Consider the following 27,387-nt stretch of genomic DNA (forward strand, 5'->3'; position numbering starts at 1 on the left):
TTGCCCATGTATATTTTATTGTTTAACAACTTAATTAGCTTATTGCAATCTGTCATTGTTTTCTATCTTAGATAGATGTATAATTGTAGAATTCTTAGCTCATAACTCTATGAAAATAGATATTTGCTGAATGCTTATTAATGACTAGAGGCCCGATGCATGAAATTCGTGCAAGAGTAGGCCTTCCTTCCCCTGACTGCCGACACCAGCTTCCCTCTGGCACCCGGGACCCAGGCTTCCCTCTGGCTGCTGGCAGGCACCCGGGACCCGAGCTTCCCTCGCAGCCCCGGCTTCGTCTGGAAGGTCCTCCGGTCTAATTAGCATATTACACTTTTATTATTATAGACTATGAACCAGTTACGCAGTTTGAATCTCATGCCTCCCCTAAATGTAATGTTTCTTGCTGGTTACTGAACTTACCAAAATGTTCTTTTGTTATCTTCCTAGAATGGAGCTGGTTTATCAAAATCCAAAGGAAGCCGAATTGGATTTGATAGCATACAGTGGGTATGTACAATAAGCAAGAAATTCCTTAACTACAATGTTCATTTTAGTTTATTCGTTTATATACTCAATAAGTATTTGCTGAATGATGACAGTGATAATAGCTACCTTGGTGAGGAGTGGGGGTAGGTGGTCAAGGGGAAGGGGCAAGGCCCTATGCCAAGTGCTTTATATGCAGTATCTCATTTAGTCCTCATGGAAACTCTAACAAGTCAGTACATTGTTATCCTTAGTTCACTGAGAGAGAGTCAGGTTAGGTTGTTAGTAAGTGACTGAGTCCAGATTTCTGTTTGCCTCCCAGACCCTCATTTACTGAGCTATAGAGCTTCCCCAAATGAATAAATATGTTATTAAGAATTGAACTATAAAAAGAAAAACATTTCCCCCACTAAATATTTGTAAATTTAAAAAAAAAAGAATTGAACTATAAAATAATGATTAGGAATAAAAACCTATTCAACATGTTTCCTTTATAAGATAAGGGAAACTAGCAATATTACAATATATCCCTGTTTTGGTTTATTAATTTCAGAGCCTACACATTTATAAAACATAGTAGCTTACCCTTTTTTTTTTTCTAAACTTAGAATGAAAAACAATGCTAGATTACTAATACAAAATTAAATTTATCCTGTGCTGGGGTCCAACCCCAGCGGGTCCAGGGGTCCCCAAAGGTGTGGACGGAGTCGGCGAAGAAGGAATGACACGGAGACAGTGTTCAGTTGATCAGCAGCCTAGCCAGGATCTCCAGCCAAGTTCTGGTCTGGATCTCCAGAGAGGTTCTGCTTAGGGTCTCCAGCCAGGTTCTGTGTCCATGGTCTCTTGCTAGGTTCTCCAGGTTCTCCAGCCAGGTTCTGTAGCCATGTTCCCTCGCTCGGTTCTCCAGCCAGGTTTTGTCCAGGTTCTCCAGCCAGGTTCAGTCACCAGGTTCTAGTCAGGTTCTCTTGCCAATTTCTGTAGTCAGGTTCAGTCCAGGATCTTTTGCTATGTTCTCTCGCTAGGTTCTGTCTCTAGGTTGTGAGGCCAGTTTCTGTCCAGGATCTTTTGCCATGTTCTCTCCAGCGAAGTTCTTCTGTCTCTAGAGAACGTTCTGTGTAGGTTCTGTGCCAATTTCTGTCTTCTTAGTTCTGTGTTCTAAGTTCTGTCTTCTAAATTCTGTGTTCTAAGTTCTGTCTGCTGTTGTCTTGTTACAACTGTATTTATACCAGTTGATTCCAATCCTATCAATCTCTATTCCAAAGGTTAGGGGTTTCTTATCTCTATTCCAGGGAGTGAAGATTATGTAGCTTAAGCATGATTGTTCATAGTTAAAGTGATTAATTACCCGCCTGGCACTTAGTTAAGAGGTTTTATTCCCTCCCTAACATCAGGGGAAAATCCCTACCTGGGGAAACAACCTTTCTCAGAGAGGAGACCTTGGTTAAAACACATAGTGCCAAGAAGGTGAGCATACATATTAAGAACAGTATGCCATATATGCCAGGTCCCTTGAAACAGCAAGCATGGACCGGCTCCCGGCAAATTTCCCCTTTTTTATTTTTTAAAAGCAGGCATTAAAAAGAAAAACCCCAAATGCTCTCTTGTATCCATTTTAAGAGTGGGATTGGCACTTTCCGCTATTACCTGAGTCCTATTACCCCAGGAAGAGCTTGCCAATCCTGCACTTTCCCGGGGTGAAAGGTTGCAGTGGAGTTAAGGATAAGGCTCCTTGGGCCTACCTCCTCCCATGCCTTTACATTTACCTTTCCTTCCTCAGAAAAGCATGGACATACTTCTTGTATAAAACGTTCTGTCTGACTAGGAGTAACCTTAATTCCTCTGCTAGCAAGCATATGTGTTAAAAGATCAATACAGAGTCTTTTTTCTTTAGACTCAGTATGGCACATCTTCTTAATCTAAAGATCAATACAGAGTCTTCTTTCTTTGGACTCAGTATGGCACATCTTCTCAATCTAAGTTCTGTACTATCCACCTTCTTACCCTACTTATCCTCTATAGGGGGGTCTGAAGTACCCTGGTGGAGTCCTATCCGTCCCGAATGTGGGGGTTCTCAATGGGGGGGGGGCTTACCTAGGGGAATCCTGTTCCAGGGGTTCCCAAAGGTGTGGACGGAGTCGGCGAAGACTATCCACCCTCTTCCTACGGTGGAGTCCTATCCATCCCGAGTGCGGGGCGCTTACCTAGGGGTCCCTGTTTGGGCGCCAGATGCTGGGGTCCAACCCCAACAGGTCCAGGGGTCCCCAAAGGTGTGGATGGAGTCGGCGAAGAAGGAATGACACGGAGACAGCGTTCAGTTGATCAGCAGCCTAGCCAGGATCTCCAGCCAAGTTCTGGTCTCGATCTCCAGAGAGGTTCTGCTTAGGATCTCCAGCCAGGTTCTGTGTCCATGGTCTCTTGCTAGGTTCTCCAGCCAGGTTCTGTCCAGGTTCTCCAGCCAGGTTCAGTAGCCATGTTCCCTCGCTAGGTTCTCCAGCCAGGTTCGGTTGCCAGGTTCTGTCCAGGTTCTTTCACCATGTTCTGTCTCTAGGTTCTTCTCTAGGTTCTGTCTTCTAAGTTCTGTCTTCTAAGTTCTGTGTGTAGGTTCTGGCTTCTCAGTTCTGTGTTGTTACATCTGTATTTATACCAGTTGATTCCAATCCTATCAATCTCTATTCCAAAGGTTAGGGCGTTTCTTATCTCCATTCCAGGGAGTAAAGATTATGTAGCTTAAGCATGATTGTTCGTAGTTAAAGTGATTAATTACCCGCCTGGCACTTAGTTAAGAGGTTTTATTCCCTCCCTAACTTCAGGGGAAAATCCCTACCTGGGGAAACAACCTTTCTCAGAGAGGAGACCTTGGTTAAAACACATAGTGCCAAGAAGGTGAGCAAACATATTAAGAACAGTATGCCATATATGCCAGGTCCCTTGAAACAGCAAGCATGGACCGGCTCCTGGCAATCCTGTTAGTATACATTTTGGATATGACCAGATATTTCTCAGTCTTTGGCTTCTGTTTAACCAGAAACATGAAAAGCTGTAGCTTAGAAGTAGGCTTTCAAGTCACCAGCAGCAGTAAAGTATTAGTGATAATTTTAGGTCATTGGTGGCACCAATTGGATTTGAACTGTTTCAAGGGTAAAGACTGAAATATTCTATTATTGGGTTCCTCAGCTATCAAGCCTAGAAGTATTAGTGTGAACTTTAAAACATTAAAAACAATATTTCAGTTACAGTTCACATTCAATATTATAGTAAACTTACAAAGTGACCCCCCTGATAAGTGTAGCACCCACCTGACACCATAGGTAGATATTTCAATGTGAACTTTTAGTTATTGAACATAGCAGATGTTTTGCTCTATGTACTTAGGCTAGTCTGAGGGAAAGGGAAGTATGGTACACTTGGAGTGCATGGTCCCCAGTCACAGTTGTAAAGACTCTAGCAGAGGAAATAAAAAGGGGCATTTTGTGCATTCCACCATTGAGAAAAACACATATATAATATACTTGGACCAGGTTTATTGTCCTGTGAGTGAAATAATGTGTTGAAATTTGGAATTCTGTATTTAGCAGCTGGGAAATATACCCATCTGAAGATAATGGGGATTCTCTATCATAAATTTTAACATTCTAAAGTATGATGATACTTTGGTTATATGTACTTTCCAGGTTTGCCATTTATTAAGAGTCCTCATATGTAAATTGAAAGAGCATGTTTAGAAAATGTTTTAAAGCTGAAATAGCATCAGTGAGATAGAAGCTTTTACTCTGTCCGGATTAACCAACATTTCCGAAACCTTTGGTATATAAAGCAGTCAGCAGAGGTGCAAATTCACTGATATATTTTTTAATGGGATTTGTGAATCATTTAAAGCTTAACATAACAGGAAAAAATAGGGCAGCCCCATCCTTTTCATTCAGGGAATTATTCTTGAGGTGGAAGAAAATAATGGATTTTTAAAAAAAGGGTTTACTTCAAGATACATGAGAGCAGCTCAGAGTACTAAAAATCACTCTTTATAATAGTTGCAAAATCACAGGGAAAGAAGTACTGAAATACTTTTATTCTAATATTTTAGAAGGAATAAAAGGTACTTATTGAAATCTGATCAATAAGTATAATACTGAGCCCTTATAAAATTCTAGAATGAATTATTAGAACCTAGCCTTTCACTAAGAACAAGTCCCACCAAACCACTCAGGTTCTGATAAAATTGTATATACTGGCAGATGAATAGGCAGGCTATCCTAGTGTCTTGTTTTCAACAAGACATTTTTCTTTCTTGTAAACAAACTGAATACTGAAGGCCAGATGATAATAGTCATGTTGATTTAGAATTAATTGGATTTAGAGTTCATTGGACATCTGTTTCCAAGGAGCATTGGTGATTTCATTGATAGCAACCTGGAAGTTGGATTTTGAAGGTGAATCTCTCTTTGAGCCTGCTCTAATCTACATTTATATTAATAATCATAATGAAGCCATATATGTGTTCATCATGTTTGTATTTAACACCAAGCTGAAAGAGATTCATTCAACAAACATTTATTAAGCACTTTATTTGTACTAGTGTCTGTCATCTCATCATCTTTCTTTCAAAACCATTTTTTTCTCTTTTATTCTCCTAGTGTAAAGCACAAAAAGCAAGAACCAAAAAGAAAAAGAAAAAATAAATCAGACTATCAACATTTAAAACTTCTTATCAAAAGACAGCATTAAGAAAATGAATAGATGTGCTAAAGGCTAGAAAATTTTTGCAAAACATATTGGACAAAAAACTAGTATCAATGATAAATAAAGAACTTCTACAACTCAATAATAGATTTTTGGTTCATACCTTTCATCAGATTAAGGAAGTGTTCTATTCCTGATTTGCTGGGAGTTCTTAATTGTTAATAGGTATTGAATTTTGTCAAATACTTTTTCTGTATTAAAATTCTTATAGATTTTTCTCCCTTTATTCTGTTGATATGATGAGTTTCATTAACTGATTTTCAAATGCTGTCTTTTTTTCCTGGTATAAATTCTACTTGGTCATGATATTTACTTTTTTTTTTTTTTTCGTCTTTTTAAAAAAAACGACTGGAATTGATTTTCAATGTCTTGTTAAGTATTTTTGTATCTATGTTCATGAAGGCTGGCGGTCTATAATTTTCTTTCTTTTTTGAAGGGCATACATTTCTTTGAGATCATAATTGCTTGCACTGAAGTAAGCTTTTAAGCTATAATGTACACACCCTTTATTCTATTTATTTTTGCTACTCTTAGGTATTATTTACTCTGAGTATTTACTGTTTGCTACTGTTTGCTCCTCTTAGGTACTCAGTGTGATTTAGTCTGTTTCTATTCTAATTTTAAAATTTATTTTTTTCAGCAGAGGACTCCTTACTACCCAGCACAAAAATGTCTAAAAATATTGCAGAATAATTAGAAAGTTGAATTGTATATGGGGATGGTCAAGTTGACAATATATTTTAATTGAGGTATTTGTTTAGAAAGATTATTAAGCAGTATGCACATACAATTGATTTTTTGTTTTTAAAAGGTTGACAGATATGGTATCTTATCTTCCACTTTTGCTTGAAAAGATTTAGCTAATAATACCAAGAGAAAAATGTGTAAGCTTGAAGTTTCATCTCTGATACCACTTTCTCTATAAAGATTTTCTTACCCTTTTGTTTACAATTAATTAGTAGCTTACTGTTCTGTACCTTATAAAATATTGCATGTATTTTATTTTGCTTTATAAATATCTGTTCATCTTCCTTAATAGACTATAGAAACTGTGTATTATTATTATTTTAATTAATAAGGATGGTGTCTACTGAGAAAACATTCTATATGTACTTTTAAAATCAATGAATACAATTTAATAAGAAATTAGATTATTTTATTGGTTTAGTAGAATTAAGGAGATTTTTTTCCTCTCAAACAGCGTGCAGTTAAAAAGTTTATTATGCTAACATCGAGCCAAAATGTACCCGTGTTCCTTATTGATCCTTTGATTCTGGAATTGATTAATAAAAACTTGGAACAAGTAAAAAATACTTCTCATGGCTCCACTTCAGAATGCAACTTTTTCTGTGTTCCAAGAGACTTTACTGCCTTTGCTCTACAGTATCACCTGTGGAAGAATGAGGTAAGATGATTTGCTTTCAGATAATGGAATGTCTTTACAAAATAATATGATAAATGTAAAACATTAAAAAAATGTTTAAAGCTTTTTATAAATTGTGTTAGGAATATTTCCAGCTGTAAGTAATAAGAGAATAACAGCTTAAGCATAGAAATATAGTCAATAATATTTTAATAACTGTGTGTGGTGTCAGGGGGGTATAGACTTATCAAGGGATCACTTCATAAGTTACATAAATGTCTAACCACTATGCTGGCCACCTGAAACTCATATAATACTGAATATCAATGGTAATTGAAATTAAAAAAATATAAAAAATAATAGCTTAAGTGAATAGGGAATTTATTTTTCTTGTATAAAGGTTGGTGGCTGTTGGTGGCCGCTGGCATCAGGCCTTGCATCACTGAAGTTCATTCTTCCTTTCTCTCACCTTCACGGGACAGCTGTCCTAGCTCTGAGGCACCAGGTTCAAGTTCAAGGCCGGAAGGTAACAGCAAGGGATGGTGATACTGTCCATCTTTAGAAGTAAAAATTTTCTCAGAAGCTTCTGGTGAACTATTTATGGCTCTCGGCCCAGAACTACTATATATTCATATGTCTCCTTGTTGTGAAGGAGGCTAAAAAGCCAGGTTTTCAGCCTTCCCATCAGTGTAAGCTGGCAAGTAGGAAGGGTTTTGGTGATGAATTGTTAGTATCTGCCACACGAGGTGTATGTGAAGGTGGTATCCCTAACCTATAGCACCATTCTTTCCACTTTGTAAATGCATAGTACTTGTTTGATACTCAAGTGGGGTGCTTCTTAGATGTGTCCAGAAATTCAAACTTACATGTAAAGTCACACAGTAAAAAGAAAAAAAATCTCAAACATGCCAAGACTTTGCTTCTTTATTTTGAATACTTCTAACTGTCTAACTTCCCAGCTTTAGTAATTTTTATTCTGAGGAGTTCTTCAAGTAAGAATGCAAAAATTAGCATCAGATTAAATGAACTCAACTAGTTAGTCAGCCACCCATGACGGCATGTGCACTAATTGTGCAGTGGAATCTGTTCCGTTGTGTGACCTGTAACAGGTGAGCTACCTCCAGGGTGGCGATGTGGTCCAGGAAAGCAGGAGAAGCCCACACTCTTACCCAGGGCCTCGAGAAAATGAACCTTGACTTATTTCCAGCTTACAGTTCTTGTTTTTCCTTTCCTCTCAACTCTATATTTTCTTTGTGTGTGTGTGCCTCACAGTGGTCTAAGAGTTTTATTTATTTTCAACTCTATATTTTGAAAATATTTAAACTTATAAAATTTAGGACATGGTATTTTAAATGTAATTTTTAGTTCTTAATCACAATTATGCTAGAGCTATGTTTAAAAAAACCAGATAGTAATGGGAAGCTCATGATAACCAAGAGTGATATCTGCCTCTTCTCTCCTCAGCCGTTATTCACACTCCTAGAACCAGGCGCTTTCACCTGTCTACTTTACCTTCTCATTTATAAATGAAATGTTTATGCTTCTGTTTTTTAATATTACATATTTAAGTTATGAGTTATTCTTGGTCAGGGAAATTCCTGGACACCTTTCCTCTGAGCAGTGACTTAGAGATCCATGCTGTTTCCTTTGTGTGGCTTTTCCACCTTGGAGTTCTCTGCTTTCCTACATGCTGTTGGAACAGGGAACACATGGAAGAACTTACGGGATATTGTAAAGCCAGGCCTGGAAGTGGTGTGTCCACATCCATCCACATTCCTTTGGCCAGAACACAAATTAGCTCTATATCTAGAAAGGAGAAGACAGTTGTTACGGTACTAGTTAGCATTCTACTAAAATTATCACTTTCATTTAATAACATAAACAACAACAAATATTTATTGAGCACCTGCTGGGTACTAGCCACTCTGTTGATTGCTATGGTTGGGGAACTTGGTCTGTTAATGGAGTTTAAACAAATAGTTTTAAAAACTATAGTTAGTACTATGATAGGGATTTGTGTGTTACAAGAGTATAGATGAGGCTACATATAATCCAAATGACAATGTGCAAAGGTGATAAGTGATGTGAATACAGTCCTCTTGAAACATGCAAACTTCCTGACACAGCTCCACCATTTAATAACTTTAATGTCTGGTATTATCACTTAGAACTCTTTTTCCTTAACTGTAGAGGAGGCAAAACATCTTCCTTGCTGACCTCACATCGTTTTGTGGGCCTCGGATGAGATAATTATTGTGAATGAGCTTTGTACACATTGTATAAATATAGACTAGCAAGGTAGTGCTACAGAGTAAATGAACCTTGGATTTGGTTGGATAATACATAAATGCTGGTATTATTAATTTTGGTGTGTTTTTTTTTTTCAGAGTTCTGTGAGTCTGCTTCTTTATAATACCTCTGCTACTTACTTTAGATGATTGATGTCATAAATAAATGCAATAATGTTTATAAAAGTTCCTTGAATATTATAAATTCTATTCAAATGTAAGGTGTTCTTCATCATTAACACTGTTTAATCATCTATAGCACTGGTATTGAGATTAGGACTAAGAATCTACCATCTCCATTAGCCTTGTCTTGTGAGATTTATGTTATCCTATATAATAAAAACCTAATATGCTAAGTGTCCAACCATTCGACCAGTCACTGTGACGCGCACTGACCATCAGGGGGAAGATGCTTAACACACAGGCATGGAAACATGGAACAGATTGATGAATCTCAGAGGGAAAGGGGGAGTGGGGAGGGCAGGAAGAGATTAACCAAAGATCTTATATGCATACTAGAGGCCTGGTGCACGGATTCATGCACCAGTGGGGTCCCTCGGCCTGGCCTGCAGGAATCGAGCCAAAACTGGCTCTCCAACATCCCCCGAGGGGTCCCAGATTGCAAGAGGGCACAGACCAGGCTAAGGGACCCCACCGGTGCACGAATTTGTGCACCGGGCCTTAGTAACTAATGACGTTGGAAAATGCACTTTGTTTTATAGTATGTCTTAGTCTATTTTCTATTAATTTGCATTATAATGGCCTTCTTTTATAGTAGCTGTGTAAGGTGTTAGGATATAAACTATGGGATGAAAGTACTACTTTTCTCAAGTATGTTTAAAGATAAAGGTTATTAGAAGTTAAATTGAGAATTACTAGTTTAAGTGCTATTCTAACATTTATTTTATAGATACTAATCAGAAACCAGTAAAATGAGCATTCTCATTTCAAGGAAAAATTTTATATTTTTTTTCATAAAGAGAGTCTTTTTTTTTAATATATTTTATTGATTTTTTTACAGAGAGGAAGGGAGAAGGATAGAGAGTTAGAAACATCGATGAGAGAGAAACATCGATCAGCTGCCTCCTGCACACCCCCAACTGGGGATGTGCCTGCAACCAAGGTACATGCCCTTGACCGGAATCGAACCGGGGACCCTTCAGTCCCCAGGCTGACACTGTATCCACTGAGCCAAACCGGTTAGGGCCATAAAGAGAGTCTTTGAACATGTCTGCCAAGCTACTTAGTTTCTCTCTTCTTACTTTTCTTTTTTCTCCCACTGTCTCCTTCCCCTCACCACCCTCATTTTCAAATCTTCTGGCAAAGAACAGATTAGCACAAAAATATGTATGGCTTAATTCAGTATAAATCATTTTAGTTTTGCTGCTAGTACTTGGTTTTAAATATTCATGCTTGATGTTTCTTTGGTTTTAGGAAGGTTGGTTTCGGATAGCTGAAAACATGGGATTTCAGTGCCTGAAGATCGAGAGCAAAGATCCCCGGCTGGATGGGATAGACTCACTTTCTGGAACTGAAATCCCCCTGCACTACATCTGTAAACTGGCCACGCACGCCATTCACGTGGTGGTCTTTCACGAGAGGAGTGGCAACTACCTCTGGCATGGCCATCTGCGCCTGAAAAGAAACATCGACAAGAAGTTTGTTCCTTTTCGGAAGTTACAGTTTGGTCGTTATCCAGGAGCTTTTGACAGGTAAATTCAGGGTCTGAAGGGGAAATGTGAAACCTATATCGTCCAGGAATGAATTATTACTTTACTTTTTTTTTTCTTTTATACATTTAGTAATTGCATCTAATAAGTGGTTCACATAAGTCAGTTTTGAAATGTTAATATTCAACAGGCAGGAAGAAGCTAACGCACAAATGCACCAGGAAATATATGTATAAATATGTTCATAGCAACATTCTTCTTAATGCCCCCAAACAAATCAATCTATATTCATACAACCAGTAGTATTATAGAGCAGAGAAACGAATGTACTAGTGCTCTGTGCAACAACATAGATGAATCCTGCATTGTTGAGTGGAAGAAGCAAGGCATAAAAGAATGCAAACCTTATGATTCTAGTTATCAAAACTTCAAACTTACATAGTAAAAGTAGTTAAAAGGAATAGACTTCCAGTTATGAGGGAAATAAGTTTTGGGAGATAATATACATACAGCAAGGTGACTATAGATAACACTGCTGCATTGAATATTTAAAAGTTGCTAAGAGAGTAGATCTTAAAAAGTGATATCTGAGGTAATTGAAGAAAATATGCTTGATTTTTAGCTATTTTGCTTACGTTGTACATTTTGAGGAGGCTACTGGTACTCACTCTGTGTTAAATCCTTATAATAAATCTTAACTTTTGTTTTTCAGGCCAGAATTACAACAGATTACTGTTGATGGACTAGAAGTTCTCATTCCAAAAGATCCAATGCACTTTCTAGAAGAAATACCACACTCTAGGTTTATTGAGTGTAGGTATAAAGAAGCCCGGGCATTCTTTCAGGTTAGAGATCACCAAGTAGTATACTTTTTAAATTAAAGGAAGTGTGCTTGTTTTTAAGAGTTCTGGGGGTGGGGATGGGAATAAAGGGACTTATGGAAAATGGGTAGAAAACATTTTTTTGATTCGTCTATTTTCTTCTAGATTATTTTCTGTTAATTTTTTTAAAAAGTAGGTTAAACATTAACCTTCAGAAAATATTTGATATGGTTTGATATGTATGGAGACCTCATTTACTTGGGTAGACGTTGGTAGGTTTAGCACTGGCCTCTGGTTTCAGTTAGGACAGCCCGTAAACTTTATGGCGTATTCTGTTCTTGAAGCACTCCAACGAGGAGGAAGCTACTGCAGAAGATGGACCATAGGGAAAAATCTTAGAGAATATTTCATGGAAAATACAGTTTTTCTCAGAGGGTTGACACTGAATATGAAACTTCTGTGTTTATGAGGGTTTTTTAAGATAAATGCTACACAAAGACCAAGTGCTTTTGAACTTTACTTTATTCTGCTGCCCTAGCTTTCAACTCAGTAAACATTTATTGAAAGACTATTTCCCAGGAACTCTGCTGACCCTGGGGATATAAAGATGATTTTGAAGGGCATGAAAGTTCAGCTCTAAGAGATGACATGAAACAGAAATAATGGGAAAACAGTGAAATTCACAGTGGGATTTTGGTACCCTACTTCTTCCACCTGCTTTTTATTTCTGGGGTTCCCTTGTGTGTACACAGACACAGGAGCAGCATGGGAAAATGTCCCAGCTACATCATCACTAGTCAAATGCCCAGCACCAGCAAATGTGAGGTTTTTCTGGTCAGCTATGCTGACCTCTAGGACCTAGGCTTAAGGGCCCAAGTGAGCCTTCCTAATCTTGTTCCTTAAAGTGCTGCCCATCATATCTGCCCAATGTAGTATCAAGAAGCAGAAGAGATGCGGTCTGATGCTTGAACTTGACCGTTCACCCTTTCTGCACTAAGGGAGTTTGTTCTGGTAGCTACCTCTGGCATACTAATTATGACAGTGAATTGTGAATGTCTGTCTTGTCCCCTACTAGATCATATGCGCTTCTCGATGGCAGACATCTTATTTTACTCACCTTCATAGCCCCAGTATCTAGTATGGTACCTGGCACACACACACAAAAAAATCGTACAATCATGGCAAAATGCCTGGAGAAGAATGTGCTCATTTGAATTAAATGATTTTTTTTTAGGGACACTTATTAGAGCTACTCCATTACCTAGCAAGCATTTGCCCAGACTCATTTGTAGATCTTTGTGGAAAGGCAGTGTAAAATGTTAAGTGTTTCAAACAATTGAGAAATCATAGGGATAGTGTCATATTTTTTAATTGCATATTTTCATTCTTTTGAGATTTTGAGGGGAAAAATCAGCATTTGAGCAAAAAGTATAGATGACCAATGTTCAGAGGGCTGATCCGTTTATCACAGCCTCATAGTTTTTATGTTTAAATACCATCACATAGCAAAACTGCAATGCTGTCTGGAGGTTGATATTTGTAACATGACCAGGTGGAACTCTGTACCCATTCTTCACCATGTTATGTGTCCTTCACTGCCTCAAAACAGACTTGTGATTCTGCTAGTCTATTGGTATTGCTAATATAGAGTGCCTGATGGGATGGATAACTTTCTAAATTTTTTACCCTCTCAGATGTTTCATTCTTCATCATTTCTTAAGTTAAAACCATAATTAAAAGACGAGGAGGGTCTGTTTTCAAATGGAAGCAAACATACATAACTTTGAGCACTTGATGGCGCCAAACAGTCTTAAATGCAATGTCTTGTGTAAAACAAGCAACTAATCTAAAAATCTCATAAAAGCAGCCTCCAAACTTTTTTTAAAAAATAATAATTCCCAAACTTTTAGGACAGTTGCAAATATAATACAGATAATTTTTTTCCTAAACCGTTTGGGAGTAAGTTGTAGACCATATCCCCCATAACTTCAAATAATTTAGTATTTCCTAAAACCAAGAATATTCTTTATAGGTATTAATATAAATGTTGGGAAATTAACATATAGATTATTATTTAATCCTCACTCAAGTTTTTCTCATTGTTCCAACCTAATAATAACCTTTATAACAAAAGGACTCAGTTTAGCATCACGTTGTGTTTAATTCCCTTGTCTCTTTAGTCTCCTCCGGTCTGGGACAGTTTCACAGTCCTTTTTTGACTTTCATGACCTTGTTACTTTTGGGTTTTAAAAATTGTCCCTTATTTGGGGTTTTGTCTGGTCCTTCCTCATGTTAGATTCAGGTTATAAGCTTTATTGGGATCACACAGATGTGATGCTATGCTCTTCTCATTATATTCTCTCACGTGCTGCACAACTTTGATATGTTCCATTGCTGTTGACATTCAAGTTGAGCACTTGGCTTCACCCCCATGAAATTTCTATTTTTTTAAAAATATATTTTATTGATTTTTTTACAGAGAGGAAGGGAGAGGGATAGAGAGTTAGAAACATCATCAGCTGCCTCCTGCACACCCCCAACTGGGGATGTGCCCACAACCAATGTACATGCCCTTGACCAGAATCGAACCTGGGACCTTTCAGTCCGCAGGCTGGCGCTCTATCCACTGAGCCAAACCTGTTAGGGCTACTTCTGTAGTGTTATTTTATAAAAGAAACGTGTGACTAACAGAGAACTCTGAAACTTCATTTTTATAATAGAAAAATATATGGGGCTAATTTTCAAATTTAACTTGGATGTCACAGAAATGTTTCTAGCAATTTAGAAATGGCAATAATAGCTGACCATTTATTATATCTGTAGCAGTACCTTGATGATAGCACTGTGGAAGCTGTGGCCTTTCGGAAGAGTGCAAAGGAATTGTTGCAACTTGCAGCCAAAACATTAAAGAAATTGGGAGTACGGTTCTGGCTGAGCAGTGGGACTTGTCTAGGTAAAATTCTTACTTTATGTTTGTCTTTGTGTCATTTTGTCCTCTTTCCCTTTAGGAATGACTGCTTGAGATGGCAAAATATCAGTGATAGTTTAAGTGTCATATTTATAGATAGAATAAAAATTTATTGATTTCTTTAAAGAAATTAATTTCAGAAGCATAAAAGTGAGTTAGGAAGGCCATATGTGTGTTTAACAAAAATTATAACTCATGTGTATAAAATTTATATCAGGACCTATAGACTATACTTGATTCTCAGGTAAGCCTTACATTAGCATTTTATTATTTCTATCCCAAAGATTATTGTTGCATTTAAACAAAAACTATTTATTTTCTTTACTTACACATCATATAAACAACTTACTTGCACCAAAAGTTGCTACTGAGAGAAAGGCTGGAGGGAGTGCCATAAGGTCTTCCACAAGCTTTTCCAGGTCATCGGTAGCATCACTGGTTGGACAGCACTGCCTTACCATGTTCTAATTATTCTGAGATGGGGAATGTGGATGCTTCTAGAGTCCTTAGGCAAGTTGCTGTTAGAATCTGAGAAAGATTCCTGGGTCTCTTTCCACTGTGCATTGGATTAAACTCCTTTGGAATTTCACATTATTAGAATTGTAAATTTTGTTGTTTTTATTCCCTCTTGTTTATAACTGTAGTTAGTTATAACTGTGTTCTTTCTTGATTATAACTATATGTGTACAAAAATTAATTTCGCTCCTGCTTCCATAGGATTTCCGTATCATTTCTTTCTAATTCAAGAGACCTTTGAGAGTGAAAGGGAGTCCCATTAATAATTATGTTGGACAACAGGCCTAGACTGGGATATTTGGTTAGCCTGTCTATTAGACTTTGTGGAAAATTCACATGGTTTTTCCCGACAAGGAGTTTACAGCTAGAGTAAGCCAAAAAGGAATACATCTCACACACTTATGTGATATATGCTTTAAAGTTTAACTTTTGAAGCAAAGTTGTTTTACTGATTGTCATAAAAAATACTCCTTAATTATTTGTCATGGTGTGTTTTGAGATTTTAGCCACATGGTGTTTTTTTATTTATGAAATGAGGGAGTTGGATTAGATTATATTTAAGAGCCTTCCATTTTTAATAGTTTATGATTCTTTTACAAATGTGGATTGTACATTTTTCTTAAACTACAGTGAGACCCCTCCCCTCATTTTAGGCTTCTGAAGATCCATCCTATATAATAAAACCCTAATATGCAAATTGACCAAACGGCGGAATGACCGGTCGCTATGACACGCACTGACCACGGTTGGGGGCAGCTCCTGCATTGATTGTCTGCCCCCTGAGAGGGAGGTGACCAGCGGCGTCGATCAGGGGGCAGGGCCAACCAGCCGGCGGTGCCAGGCTGCCAGCCAAGGCAGGTGCCAGCGGGGGCCCTCCGATTGCCCCACCTGGTGGTTGCCCCACAGATGGCCCTGATCACCGGCCAGGCCTAGGGACCCTACCTATATATTGGGAACAGTCTCTTAGATTTAAAAATTAAAACCTGGAAAGGCCACTCTAACATTGAAAAAACAGGATGATGCAGCGATGACATGCATGGACTCTGGCTTGCACATTTTTGGTCAGCCCTGATTCTGACACTTATAACTCTGTGACCAAGCCAATTACTTAACTTCTCTCTGCTTCAGTTTTTCCACCCGTAAGATGGGGGAAATGGTACTACTGCCTCAGAAGGATCATGTTATGTACTACTTTTTATAATCAGGGCAAAAATATGTAGCTGCCCATACAACAGCAAAATATGGTCACTGGTGTATGCAGTGTCCTGGATTGGGAGAGGGATGTCCAACTGCCAGTTTAGGCCCAACATCCCCCGAGGAGTCCTGGATTGCGAGAGGACGCAGGCCAGGCTGAGGGACACCGCCCGCCCGGTGCATGAATTTCATGCACTGGGCTCTAGTCTATATATCTAAAAGGCTAAATGTCCTTCTGACCAGCAGCTATGACACGCACTGACCACCAGGGGACAGACGCTCAATGTAGGAGCTGCCATGACACACACTGGCCATTTAAAAATAAATGGGCCCTAACCAGTTTGGCTCAGTGGATAGAGCGTTGACCTGAGGACTGAAAGGTCCCAGTTTCGATCCAGTCAAGGGAATATACCTTGGTTGCACGCACATCCCCTGTAGGAGGTGTGCAGGAGGCAGCTGATCGATGTTTCTCTCTCATCGATGTTTCTAACTGTCTATCCCTCTCCCTTCCTCTCTGTAAAAAATCAATAAAATATTTAAATAAATAAATAAATAATAAAAATAAACAGTACCACAGAACTGGCGCCGAGAAACCAACACTCAGCTTCCCCCAACTGGGACATAGGCCCTGCCACCACCCTGGAGCAACACCCCCCCAAATCACAGCCAATGCTGCTAAGACCCCATGGCACAAAATGCAGCCCACAGCACAGCACAGCCCAGAAACAGTTTCTGTGGGTGCCAGGTAATGACGTCACATAGCAATGCCCAGCTTCCTCTCCCTAGCAACTAGCCTCCTTGAAGTTTCTTCAGCCCAGGAACATGACTTGCTTTATAGCCAGGTGCAAACATTTTACACTTTAACCAAATGTTTGTGAAGCGTTTTCTCGTGCCTCATCTCATTTGATCCTCACAGAAGTCCTAGAGTAGATAGATAGGAGACTTGGTAGAATCCTATTTTCTTTTCATTAGCCAGAAAACAGAGATTTAGAAAGTTTAGAAACTTGGCCCGACTGAAAAGAAATAAATGGTGGACCTTGAAAATGACTTCAGGTTTTCTCATTGCACAGAGTATAGTCAAACACTGCTGCAGTTAAATATTTTACCTTTTGTTCTCCCTGCGTGATCTACAATAATAATCTGCTTCATGTTGATATATACTGCTGTGTTGCTGATAATTACCTGAAAGAGAAGTTGGGGTGCTTCACTGGGCTGGAAAAAATTTAGCTAAATCAGAAAGCAGGTCTACTTAAGGAAGTTTATTCTATATCTATAAAAGGCTAAGTTGACTCCCACATGTGCGATACATATAAAGCTCTCACTGCGCCAATCACACGTGAGTGTTTCTATCTGTCATTGTTGATTGTGAATTTGGTTGACACTTTTATTATAGAGAAAGGGCAAATAGCGATATTAAAATATTTTTTCTAATTAATTTCCTTTCAATGTGCATGAATCTGTGCATTGGAACACTGGTGTTAAAATAAAATGAAAGTTTAGAATTCCAAACAGTATTGCCCAGTGGCAATACCTACAAAGATAATCGTAGGCCTTTATATACTTTTTAAATAATTTGGATGGAAGGCTTCGAAGGATAATAGGGGAGACTGAGAAACCCTTAGCAATATAAGGTATAAATTTTGGGGTTTTTTAGAATAGTACTGTAGCATCTGATTGAGAAATAGATACATAATAAATACCTTTGGACATGCTGAAAATTGAGGTTGATACTGCTCTTCTTTTTTTATGATCCATTGGACATGAGCTGTTCAGAACTCTTAAGTTCTACGAACTGTTCAGTAAAGAGATATTTAAGCAAAAGAATTAAATTTTATGTATATATGTACATATATACATATATTTTTTTCTTTAAAATATATTTTTATTGATTTCAGAGTGGAAGGGAGAGGGAGACAGAAACATCAGTGACGAGAGAATCATTGATCAGCTGCCTCCTGCATACCCCACACTGGGGATCAACCCCAAAACCCAGGCATGTGTCTTGACTGGGAATCAAACTCTGAACTCCTAGTTTATAGGTCAACACTCAACCACTTAGCCACACCAGCTGGGCTAAATTATATTTTTTTAGCATATCTTAAAGGCAGCCTTCATCATTAGAGGTTTATGATTAAACATTATCAAAAGTAATTTAATTTTTTAAAATGGATAGCCCAGTTAAAATTATTAAAGCTAATAGTTTATTCAGAAATTAAAGTACATGTGGAATCTAATGAACAAAATAAACTGATGAATAAAATTGAACCAGAGACATAGAAGCATGGAACAGACTAATGAATTTCAGAGGGAAGGCGGTGATAGGGGTGTGGGAGGGGAGCAATTAACCGGGGAATTTATATACATACTAGAGGCCCAGTGCACAGATTTGTGCACTGGTGGGGTCCCTCAGCCTGGCCTGAGCCCTCTTGCAATCCAGGACCCCTCAGGGAATGTCGGACTGCTGGTTTTGGCCTGATCCAGGCCCTGGCCTGTGGGGATTGGGCCAAAACCAGCAGTCTGACATCCCCCAAAGGATGTAGTAGTGCGCGAAGCTGCAGGCAGCTGGGGAGGAGCCTGAGCTTGAGCCTGGCCTGGGTGCCGCGCCGCTCCCGTTCATCCCAGCCCCGCTGCTCCTGCTGCTGCTGTCACTTGGTAGTGCTGCTGCAGAGGTGGGAGAGGCTCACGTCGCCGCAGCTGTGCTTGCCAGCCATGAGCCTGGCATCTGGCACCCATTGGTCAGCTGAGCGGCACTTCTGTTGTGGGAGCACACTGACCACCAGGGGGTGCTCCTGCATTGAGCATCTGCCCCTGGTGGTCAGTGCGTGTCATAGTGATCAGTCGTTCAGTCACTTAGGCTTTTATATCTATAGGTATGCATAACCCATGGACACAGACAATAGAATGGTGAAGGCCTGGGAGGTGCGGGTACAGAGTGGAGGGGGTCAATGGGAAAAAAACACACAAAGGGGACATCTGTAATACTTTCAACAATAAAGATAATTTTAAATACATTATGAAAGTTTTTGAGGATGCTTAGTGCTCAGACTAGTAAAAGGAAAGAAGGGAGGGAGGTAGGGAGAGAAGGTAGATTCTTCAGCAGGTGGGTCCTATAACCACATACTTTATCTTAGGATTTAATTTTTAAAAATAATTTTAGTAAGCCCTGGCCAATGTGACTTAGCTGGTGGAGTGTTGTCCCATGCACCAAGAGGTCACCTGGTTCAATGACCAGTCAGGGCACATGCCTGGGTTGCAGTCTCAATACCCAATAGGGAGTGTGCAGGAGGTAGCCAATCAGTGTTTCTCTCTTATCAATGTTTCTCTTTCTCTCTCTCCCTTCATCTATATCTCTCTCTCTCTCTCCCCCTCTAAAATCAACCAAAACATATTTTTTAAAAATAATAATTTTAGTGAAGCACCGTAAGTCTACTCCTATGAAATAAAATTCCCTGTTACAAAGATCATTCATTATAATAATGACTGATTTTTTTCTAAACTCAGTTGTTTTTTTAAGTTTTCTTATTTTTCTTTTTTTATTTACTTTTAGGATGGTATCGGCAGTGCAGTATTATTCCTTATAGTAAAGATGTTGACCTAGGAATTTTTATACAAGATTACCAATCTAATATTATTTCAGCATTTCAGGATGCAGGACTTCCACTCAAACACAAATTCGGGAAGGTCAGTAATAAAAGTCTGCTTTACTTCATAAGTAACATGTCTCAAAAGTAAAACTTGAATTACCTCGGAAATGATTAAGAACGTTGCATGTGTCATTTTGTCACTCAGTATTCGCCAGGATGAGTGCAGCAGAAGCTTGTGACCACTTGTGACCTCTGCACTATCTAAGGAAAACGAGGAAATCTGGCTTTCTGTTAACAATGATGAGAGAAAGACCTTGTACAGTGGGGCCTTGAATTACAAGTGTCCCGACTAACGAGTTTTTCGAGATACGAGCCGTCTCTCGGCCAATTTTTTGCTTTGAGTTGCGAGCTAAAATTCAGGTTACGAGCCAGCTTCAGATACCCCACCGCTAGTTGGCGCAGCAAACGTCACAGTGAACGCCACAACATCAGCCCAGCATCACGTGTCTCACTCGTTCACTTTTTGATTTGACATACGAGTAATTTGAGTTACGAGCTCCGTCATGGAATGAATTAAACTCCTAAGTCAAGGCACCACTGTACTCTTGCAGATGCATGTATTCCCATTATATTAGGCAACAATATAATATATAGTTAATACAACATGTAATAAACAATTAATATAAGAAGCCCAGCCGAGGCCGGTTTGGCTCAGTGGATGGAGCGTCGGCCTGCGGACTGAGGGGTCCCAGGTTCGATTCCAGTCAGGGGCATGTGCCTGGGTTGTGGGCGCATCCCCAGTGGGGGATGTGCAGGAGGCGGCTGATCGATGTTTCTCTCTCATCGATGTTTCTGACTATCTCTCTACCTTCCTCTCTGTAAAAAATTCAATAAAATATATTTTAAAAAAAATAAAAATAAAAAAATAAGAAGCCCATCTACCCTATTAAAGTTATATTGTCTCTCATGAGTAATTTAATTTTATGTTCACTTTGGCATCATATCATTATCAACACGAAACATTTCATTGATTGCTAAGGGTTAGAAATACAGACTCATTTCAAACAGTACTTGAACTTCTTGTTTATTTCATCTGCTCTAGGTCACAGCAATTTTCTCAGGTCAGTTAGGAATAGGTCATTGCAGCTTAGATGAAATCTTCTGGACAATTTGATTTTTCTGCCCTAAGCCTATGATCCCTTGCAATCACCTTCCTATTTAGTTTTTTGTTCCCAGAATGGTGTTGTCCAGGAAATAAAGAGGACGTATTTTAGTCACTAGAAAATTACTTTCCTTATCATAAACATTCTAGTTTATTAAGAAAATTTAATACAATGTTTCCTGTGATTAAAGTCGAAGCAATAGAACTCTTGTCATTCAGCAGACATTACTCAACCCTCACTCTGTGCTTGACACTGTGGTCAGCACCTGGGACATAAGATGAGTAAGTTATAGTCCTTACCTTTGAGAAGTTCACTAATTGGAAGAAAAATTGCATAAATAATTATGTGATTGATTCTGTAACAGACAGAGGCACCAAGACCAATAGGAACATAATTATTTGTAGGATACATTTCTTAGGAAAATACTCTCAAAATTCTTTGTACCTTTAACTTTTATCTATGTTTTTCATGTACATATGGTATGTATGTGGATTTCTGTAATAGAACAAGTACTTATTTATTGATTGTAATGAAAAACTTCTTTCCTTATAGTTGATTATTAAAGGGAGTGATTTGTCTTCAGTTCTTTCTTTAGTCAGAAAGGGGCTCAGGAACAGGAAATTCTGCACAGAGATAATTTAGCTACTGTTAAGTCGTTACCCTGAGTTGTCATCAGTTGTAAGAAGCACCATTATTTTATATGCATTTAAGAAAGAAATGAAATGATGCTGTGCTACTGATGCATCCCAATTTCAGTGGTGCTCCAACTTGAAAACACATGTATCTTAAAATCAATACTCTATATAAAACATCTTTTTAATTAAAAAGATATCTATTTCCTTTGTTTCAGTCTGTGAAGGTTTTCATCTTCCCTCTAGGTAGAAGACAGCTTGGAACTATCTTTCCAGGGAAAAGATGATGTAAAACTTGACATTTTTTTCTTCTATGAAGAGACTGACCATATGTGGAATGGAGGCACTCAGGCCAAAACAGGAAAAAAATTTAAGTATGATTCAGATAAGTACTTATAAAATGGGCTATAGAAATATTCAGAGGTTGGGGGTGGGGGAGACTCTGTCAAGGGTCCGGTATTAACTAATACTTTCTCAGCTTACCCTTAGAACCCAGTTATGTTTGTGATGTGAGAACCACCTATCAGGACATCTGTGGGAGGAAGTATCCCTGGGTTTGTCAGTTCAAAGAGTCATTATGATTAGAAGCCCTTGAGTTATCAGATAAAACCAAAACAAGGAACACGGATTGACAGTTAGAGCTGTAGGAGTTTGATAATTGGTTGGGGATGGGTAAAGGTCAGTGAGGAGATCATAATGAAGTGAAGGAGAAGTGAGGAAATTGGGATTGAATGAGGCCATGAGTGCTGGGGAAGCTCTGATCTGTGCCCTTAACAGAGGCTGCGAGCTAATCCTTGAAAGATGCCCATTGGGCATAACAGCTACCATATTTTGTCAAATGTAAGATGATATACATTGTAAGATGCACTATTATTTTATGTGCTACTAAGAAAGGAAAAACTAACTATAATCGTAAGACACATGAGTCACAGATGGAAAAATTTGTGGGGGAGAGATCTCAGAACTGAAGGAATGTAGTATATTAGTTTGGCATTTTAAACATTTTTAATGCTGCCATGAAAAAAGTCCTTGATGATAAAAGACAGAAATAACTTTAGAGTAACTGTGCTCTCCTTAGTAATGCAGTTGGACGGTCATGATATTAATTAGTGGCATAAACTTACCTCACCAACTAGCTGAGATTGCGGCTTGGATCACTGAGTACATGGAACCATTGGGCACAGTGGGGAATGTTCTGTAACACAGAAGGGGAATCCACACTCAGCCTCATTTCTCCTGTGCACGGTGGCATACCCTCCTGGAATTGCTGGGTCCTTTTTGAAGGCAAGGAGTCTTCATGTAAAGTTAATCTTGGTCTGGAGGTTTGAGATAATCCAAACCTTTTTTTTCCCTCAAAGTTATAAAGCATTCTCAAGTTGACACTGACCTCAGAGCATATTCTTGAAACTTTTTCTGTATTACTAGAGGTCCAGTGCACAAAATTCGTGCACAGGTGGGGTCCCTAGGTCTGTCTGGCAATCAGGGCTGATCAGGTTCCCCACCTCCTCCTTCCCTCGCTGCCTGTGTCCACCGCCACCCACCCTGGTTCCCCGTCCCAGTCCAGGGCCTGGCCTCGATCGGGCAATTGGGGCCTGCTGGCCAGGGAGAGGGGCCAGCCACCACTGAGGTGGGTGGGCAGTGGGCCAATTGGGGCCTACCGGGCAGGGGGAAGAAATGAGGGAAGGACCCAGGAAGTTGGCCACCGGCCCCAAGGAGAGATCCAGCCCTCGGACCCCCTGGGAAAGGGGCCATGTCCACCACCACCCACCTCCAGTACTCCATCCCAGCCTGGGGGCCCAGTCCCAATCAGGCGATCAGGGCCTGCCGGGAAAGGACCAAAAGGTTGGCAGCAGGCCCCGTTGGCAATTGGGGCCTGCGGGCTGGGAGCAGCTCCTGCATTGAGCATTTGCCCCCTAGTGGTCAATGCGCGTCATAGTAATGAGTCGTTTTGTCGTAACAGTTACTTAGGCTTTTATGTCTTCTATAATAATAAAAGCGTAATATGCTAATTAGACTGCACAGCCAAACAACCTTCCAGACATCCTTCCGGACAAAGCTGCTGCGGCAGGGGCCAAGGCACAGGCAGTTAGGGGTAATGAGGCAGGTATGCAGAGGTGGTTAGGGGCAATCAGGCAGGCAGGCGAGTGGTTAGGGGCGGTCAGGCAGGCAGGCAGAGTGGTTAGGGGCGATCAGGCAGATAAGCAAGTGGTTAGGGGCGAACAGGCAGGCAGAGGCGGTTAAGGGCAATCAGGCAGGCAGATGAGCAGTTACAGGCGATCAGGCAGGCAGAGTAGTTAGAAGTGATCAGTCAGGCAGGCAGGCAGAGTGGTTAGGGTAGATTAGGCAGGCAGGCAGGCGAACAGTTAGGAGCCAGCGGTCCCAAGAGGGAGCAGGCCGGGCTGAAGGCCCCCTTGCACAAATTTCATGTACTGGGCCTCTAGTATATAGATAAAAACTTATTTTTCTTTTTGATAAGCACATTCATACTGAGTAAGTTCTTTTTTTTTTTTTTTTTTTTTTTTTAGGTTTATTTTTTATTTTTTATTTTTTTAATTAAATCTTTATTGTTCAGATTATTACATTTGTTCCTCTTTTTTCCCCCCATAACTCCCCTCCTCCCAGTTCCCGCCCCACCATCCGCAATCACTCCCCACCCACTGTCCTCATCCATAGGTGCACGATTTTTGTCCAGTCTCTTCCCGCATCTCCAACACCCCTTTCCCCCCCAAGAATAGTCAGTCCATTCCCTTTCTATGTCCCTCATTCTATTATAATCACCAGTTCATTCTGTTCATTGGATTATTTATTCACTTGATTCTTAGATTCACTTGTTGATAGATGCATATTTGTTGTTCATAATTTGTATCTTTACCTTTTTCTTCCTCTTCCTCTTCTTAAAGGATACCTTTCAGCATTTCATATAATCCTGATTTGGTGGTGATGAACTCCTTTAGCTTTTCCTTATCTGTGAAGCTCTTTATCTGACCTTCAATTCTGAATGATAGCTTTGCTGGATAAAGTAATCTTGGTTGTAGGTTCTTGGTATTCATCACTTTGAATATTTCTTGCCACTCCCTTCTGGCCTGCAAAGTTTCTGTTGAGAAATCAGCTGACAGTCGTATGGGTATTCCCTTGTAGGTAACTGAGTTTCTTTCTCTTGCTGTTTTTAAGATTCTCTCTTTATCTTTTGCTCTTGGCATTTTAATTATGATGTGTCTTGGTGTGGTCCTCTTTGGATTCCTTTTGTTTGGGGTTCTCCGCGCTTCTTGGACCTGTAAGTCCATTTCTTTCACCAGGTGAGGGAAGTTTTCTGTCATTATTTATTCAAATAGGTTTTTAATATCTTGCTCTCTCTCATCTTCTGGCACCCCTATAATTCTGATGTTGGTACGCCTGAAGCTGTCCCAGAGGCTCCTTACACTCTCCTCGCATTTTTGGATTCTTTTTTCATTTTGCTTTTCCGGTTGGGTGTTTTTTGCTTCCTCGCATTTCAAATCATTGACTTGATTCTTGCGCTCCTCTGTTCTGCTGTCGGGAGTCTGTATAATATTCTTTATTTCAGTCAGTGTATGCTTAATTTCTAGTTGATTCCCCAATATAACATCGAGGGTCTCATTAGTTTTCTTGTAGATCTCATTAAGTTTATCGGCGGCTTCTAAACAGTTCTTGAGAGACCTTAGAAGTGTGGTTCTGAACTCTAGATCTTCCATTGACAATTTTGTCCTGTTTCTTTGTCTCCGCATTTTGTTATGCTTCCTTGGTGCACCCCCTAGTGGTCTTTGTTCGTGGTTTTATAGTTAAATCTTGATTGTTGTAGCTAATTCCAGGGAGGGTTTGACCTCCAGGCCAAGTGGCTATGAGAATCAGCTGTGTCAGCAGTGAGAGAACTTCTGTCCTCTAGGGAGGTGCTAATCTAGCCTTTGCCTGAGGCTATCCGGCAAATGCCTCTGTGCAGGGCTTGGGCGGGGCGGGTCGCACAGTATCAATAGGGTGGGCCGGAGAGAGCAGTGATGGCGGCTCTCAGTCCTGTCCCCAGGGGCTCTGCCTCTCTGAGTCCCAGCACCCGCTGCAAAGCTCGGAGAGAAAGCTGCACTCGCTCTGACCGAAGCCAGGCAGTCCCGCTTCTCCCGTTTGAGTCTGGGTCCCTAAAGACTCGCCCGGATCTGGAGCTCAGAGTCTGCGACTCCCTCCCGATTGAAAACGCCAACCGCGCCCTCCGCCGCCAGCCCGCTCCGCGCACTCCGCACCTCAGAATTTGACTTCAGCACTGCGCCTCCTCTGAGTGTCCGTATGCGTTTCTCTTTCCTCCTAGTTGTAGGACTTCCATTCAGCCAGAGTTCCAGTGGTTTTGGGTGATGTCCGTTCTGTCTTTTAGTTTCACTTTTGAAGTAGTTGTTCAAAGCAGCAAACTCCGGCGTTAACCTATGCCGCCATCTTGGTTCCTCTGTCCTGAGTAAGTTCTGATAAGTTAATGAATATATAATTGACACTCTCATTGTGACTAGGTGAATGGGGGTGGTGTTTTTGACATTCAGCCACAGTTTGTTTATTCAGAATGTAATAAAGATGCCAATTGCATGTATAATTTAGAGGCTTTTTAAAAAAAATCTATAAGAAAGTATAGCATAGAAATTAAAGGCATGGTGGCAGCCCATTTGCTTTTGAATCCCAGCTCTACACATTACCTCGGGAAAGTTATTTAAGTCCTCTGTACCTAAGTTTCCTCGAGTGTGAAATGGGAATAATAATAGAAACTGCTACATGGAGTGGTTTTGAAGATTGAGTGAGTTAATAGACTGAAGGGTTTTGAAGAGAATAAGCATGTTCTGAGTGTTAAATAATTATTAGCTGCTATTATTAATATTATTATTAGTGGTGGTGGTGGTAAAGAAAACTATTCCTCTTCTTAGTCTTATGAGAAATTTAGAAATTAAATTGATATATCTATTCTTAGAGAACTCATATGAGAATATCACCTTTTTCTAAGAAAGATAATTTCTAGAGCCAGTGTGATAATCCTGTTATTCTTAAATTTTCTTCTAAGGCTTGCATGTCTTCTCACTGACATGATCTGAAACCCATAAACCTCAAAAGAACTGTTCATTTCTAAGCACTTCGTTTCTGGATAGAAAGAGCTCCGTTCATTCTGCTGTCACTGCTCTTTATGGCGGCAGTGTTTGGGAAGTGTGAAGTGTTCTGATGATTTCACAGGAGAAATGAGCAGTGGTAGAGCTGTCTGGACAGATGGTGTGAGTCCCAGATTTTCTATCATGTTACCGTGACCTTAAAAGGCAGAGAAAAGAACGGGATGGCTGTGTAGAGTAGTTTCTTTGGAAGATTCCCCCAGCCATATGCCATTTTCATTCTTTTCAGCACTATTTGCTTTAAAGAACTGCAGTATTTTCTAGATGGGGGCAGGGGAAACCTTTAGAGCTAGTCTAAAGTTCTTTATAATATTCTACCTTTTTTCAACACAGTTAATTCCGAGAAAAGCTTAACAATATCATAGAATGCTTACCATTTTTTAAAAGATTGGAGAGAAACTCAGGAAGGAATAAAAAGTTTCTGCTTTCAAAACTTTACTCTTTGCCTTCAGAATTATGTTTTTGACTCAAGATTTAATAATAATTATAATATTAACAGCATCAATAAAGATATAGTTACTGCAGTATCTGCTAGATATCAGGTACTTTGATAGGTACTTTATAATCTCAAATAATCTTTGCATTATCTCTATAGATTATATGTTCTCACTCCCAGTAGATATGAGGAAGCTGAAGCTCAGAGGAGAGAAGTAACTCACTCAAGGTCATCTTGCCATAATGGCAGGGCCAAGATTTAACTCCAGACCTAAAATCTAAATTCTACTCTGAAATTTTGGCATTTTTATATTTATTTTTGTTCTCCAGAGTCCTAATCACCAGTAAACAGTAATGAAGAAATAATTATGCCTCAAGGATTTGAATTT

At 39.6% G+C, this 27,387-nt stretch overlaps 1 protein-coding gene across 2 annotated transcripts in view; it reads left to right on the top strand.

Moving 5' to 3' along the window:
* Positions 1-27,387, top strand: part of FKTN (fukutin) — a 42,902-nt gene that overhangs the window by 10,647 nt on the left and 4,868 nt on the right. The window contains exons 3-9 of one of the 2 annotated variants that reach the window (XM_081103600.1): positions 448-507; positions 6,422-6,625; positions 10,306-10,583; positions 11,254-11,386; positions 14,186-14,315; positions 19,588-19,721; positions 21,666-21,793. In XM_081103600.1, the coding sequence (XP_080959726.1) occupies positions 448-507; positions 6,422-6,625; positions 10,306-10,583; positions 11,254-11,386; positions 14,186-14,315; positions 19,588-19,721; positions 21,666-21,793 (1,067 nt within the window). Of the gene's footprint in view, positions 1-447; positions 508-6,421; positions 6,626-10,305; positions 10,584-11,253; positions 11,387-14,185; positions 14,316-19,587; positions 19,722-21,665; positions 22,455-27,387 lie in introns of those variants that run through there. The other variant, XM_081103601.1, reaches the window with a different exon arrangement.

Source organism: Myotis nattereri (genome assembly GCF_964212035.1).
Source record: "Myotis nattereri genome assembly, chromosome: 12".
NCBI classification, from domain to species: domain Eukaryota; kingdom Metazoa; phylum Chordata; class Mammalia; order Chiroptera; family Vespertilionidae; genus Myotis; species Myotis nattereri.